A 762-nucleotide genomic window follows, 5' to 3' on the forward strand; every position below is an offset into this window, starting at 1 on the left:
CGCCGAGCGGGAGAGAGCGAGGAGAAACTTTTTAGAAAGTGCCCCAAGTAGCCGGGCGCCCCGGCAGGGCCGGCGCGCGGCCGGGCCGAGCGGGGCGCGGGGCCGGAACGCGCGGGGCGGCGGACCCGGGGGGCGGCTCCGGGCGGCTGCGGGGCGCGCGGGGCGTACTCACCTTCTTCCAAACTTTCCCGGGATTTATCTCGGAAACTTTCGGAGCGAGGCGGAGGCCGTCTTTCCGCCTTCCCGGAGGGGTGGCGGTGGGGAGGGCGAGGGGCAAACGCCACGCAGAGGGGGGAGAAGGGGGAGAAAAAGGGTCAGCGGGGTAGGGGGAATTGGGGGGGAGAGAAAACAGGGTTACAAGTTTCTGCAATGGTGGCACCGCGAGCACACGCCGCCCGCCCGGCCCCACGGCGCCCCCGGCCCGGATTCCTCCCCTCTCGGCACCGTTTGCCAAGCCCAGGAAATAGACTCAAGACCCCACCAGCCCGAGGGGCTTTTCCTACCTCGGAATCGGAGGAGCTGTTTTGATTCGTTTCTGATTCATTGACTAGAGACGATTTGACATCAGCTAAATCCCTCTCTGCCGAGGAGTTTTCGGAGCTCTTCTCCTCCTGCTCACCCTCGTCTTTGAAGGAAATCAGTTCGTCGTTGGCGCCTAGGTCATCTCCTCCACCGCCGTTCAGCTGCGGCATTTTTTTCACCCACCAGCAGCAATTTTGGAAGAAAAATGAAGGAGGAAGAAAAGCAAAAAAAAAAAAAAAA

The 762-nt window shown here is 61.8% G+C and overlaps 1 protein-coding gene across 1 annotated transcript; it reads right to left on the bottom strand.

Annotated features, from left to right (window-relative positions):
- Nucleotides 1–172: 172 nt before the first annotated feature.
- On the bottom strand, nt 173–748 carry LOC115284971 (transcription factor 7-like 2; the record flags this gene model as incomplete). The annotated part of the gene is made up of 2 exons (XM_029931402.1): nt 504–748; nt 173–239 (listed from the first exon to the last, which is right to left on the bottom strand). Coding segments are annotated over exons 1-2 (256 nt in total), but the record flags the coding sequence as incomplete, so codon positions are not given.
- Between the last annotated feature and the right edge of the window lie 14 nt (nt 749–762).

This window comes from Suricata suricatta, unplaced genomic scaffold, assembly GCF_006229205.1.
Source record: "Suricata suricatta isolate VVHF042 unplaced genomic scaffold, meerkat_22Aug2017_6uvM2_HiC HiC_scaffold_29086, whole genome shotgun sequence".
Taxonomy (NCBI): domain Eukaryota; kingdom Metazoa; phylum Chordata; class Mammalia; order Carnivora; family Herpestidae; genus Suricata; species Suricata suricatta.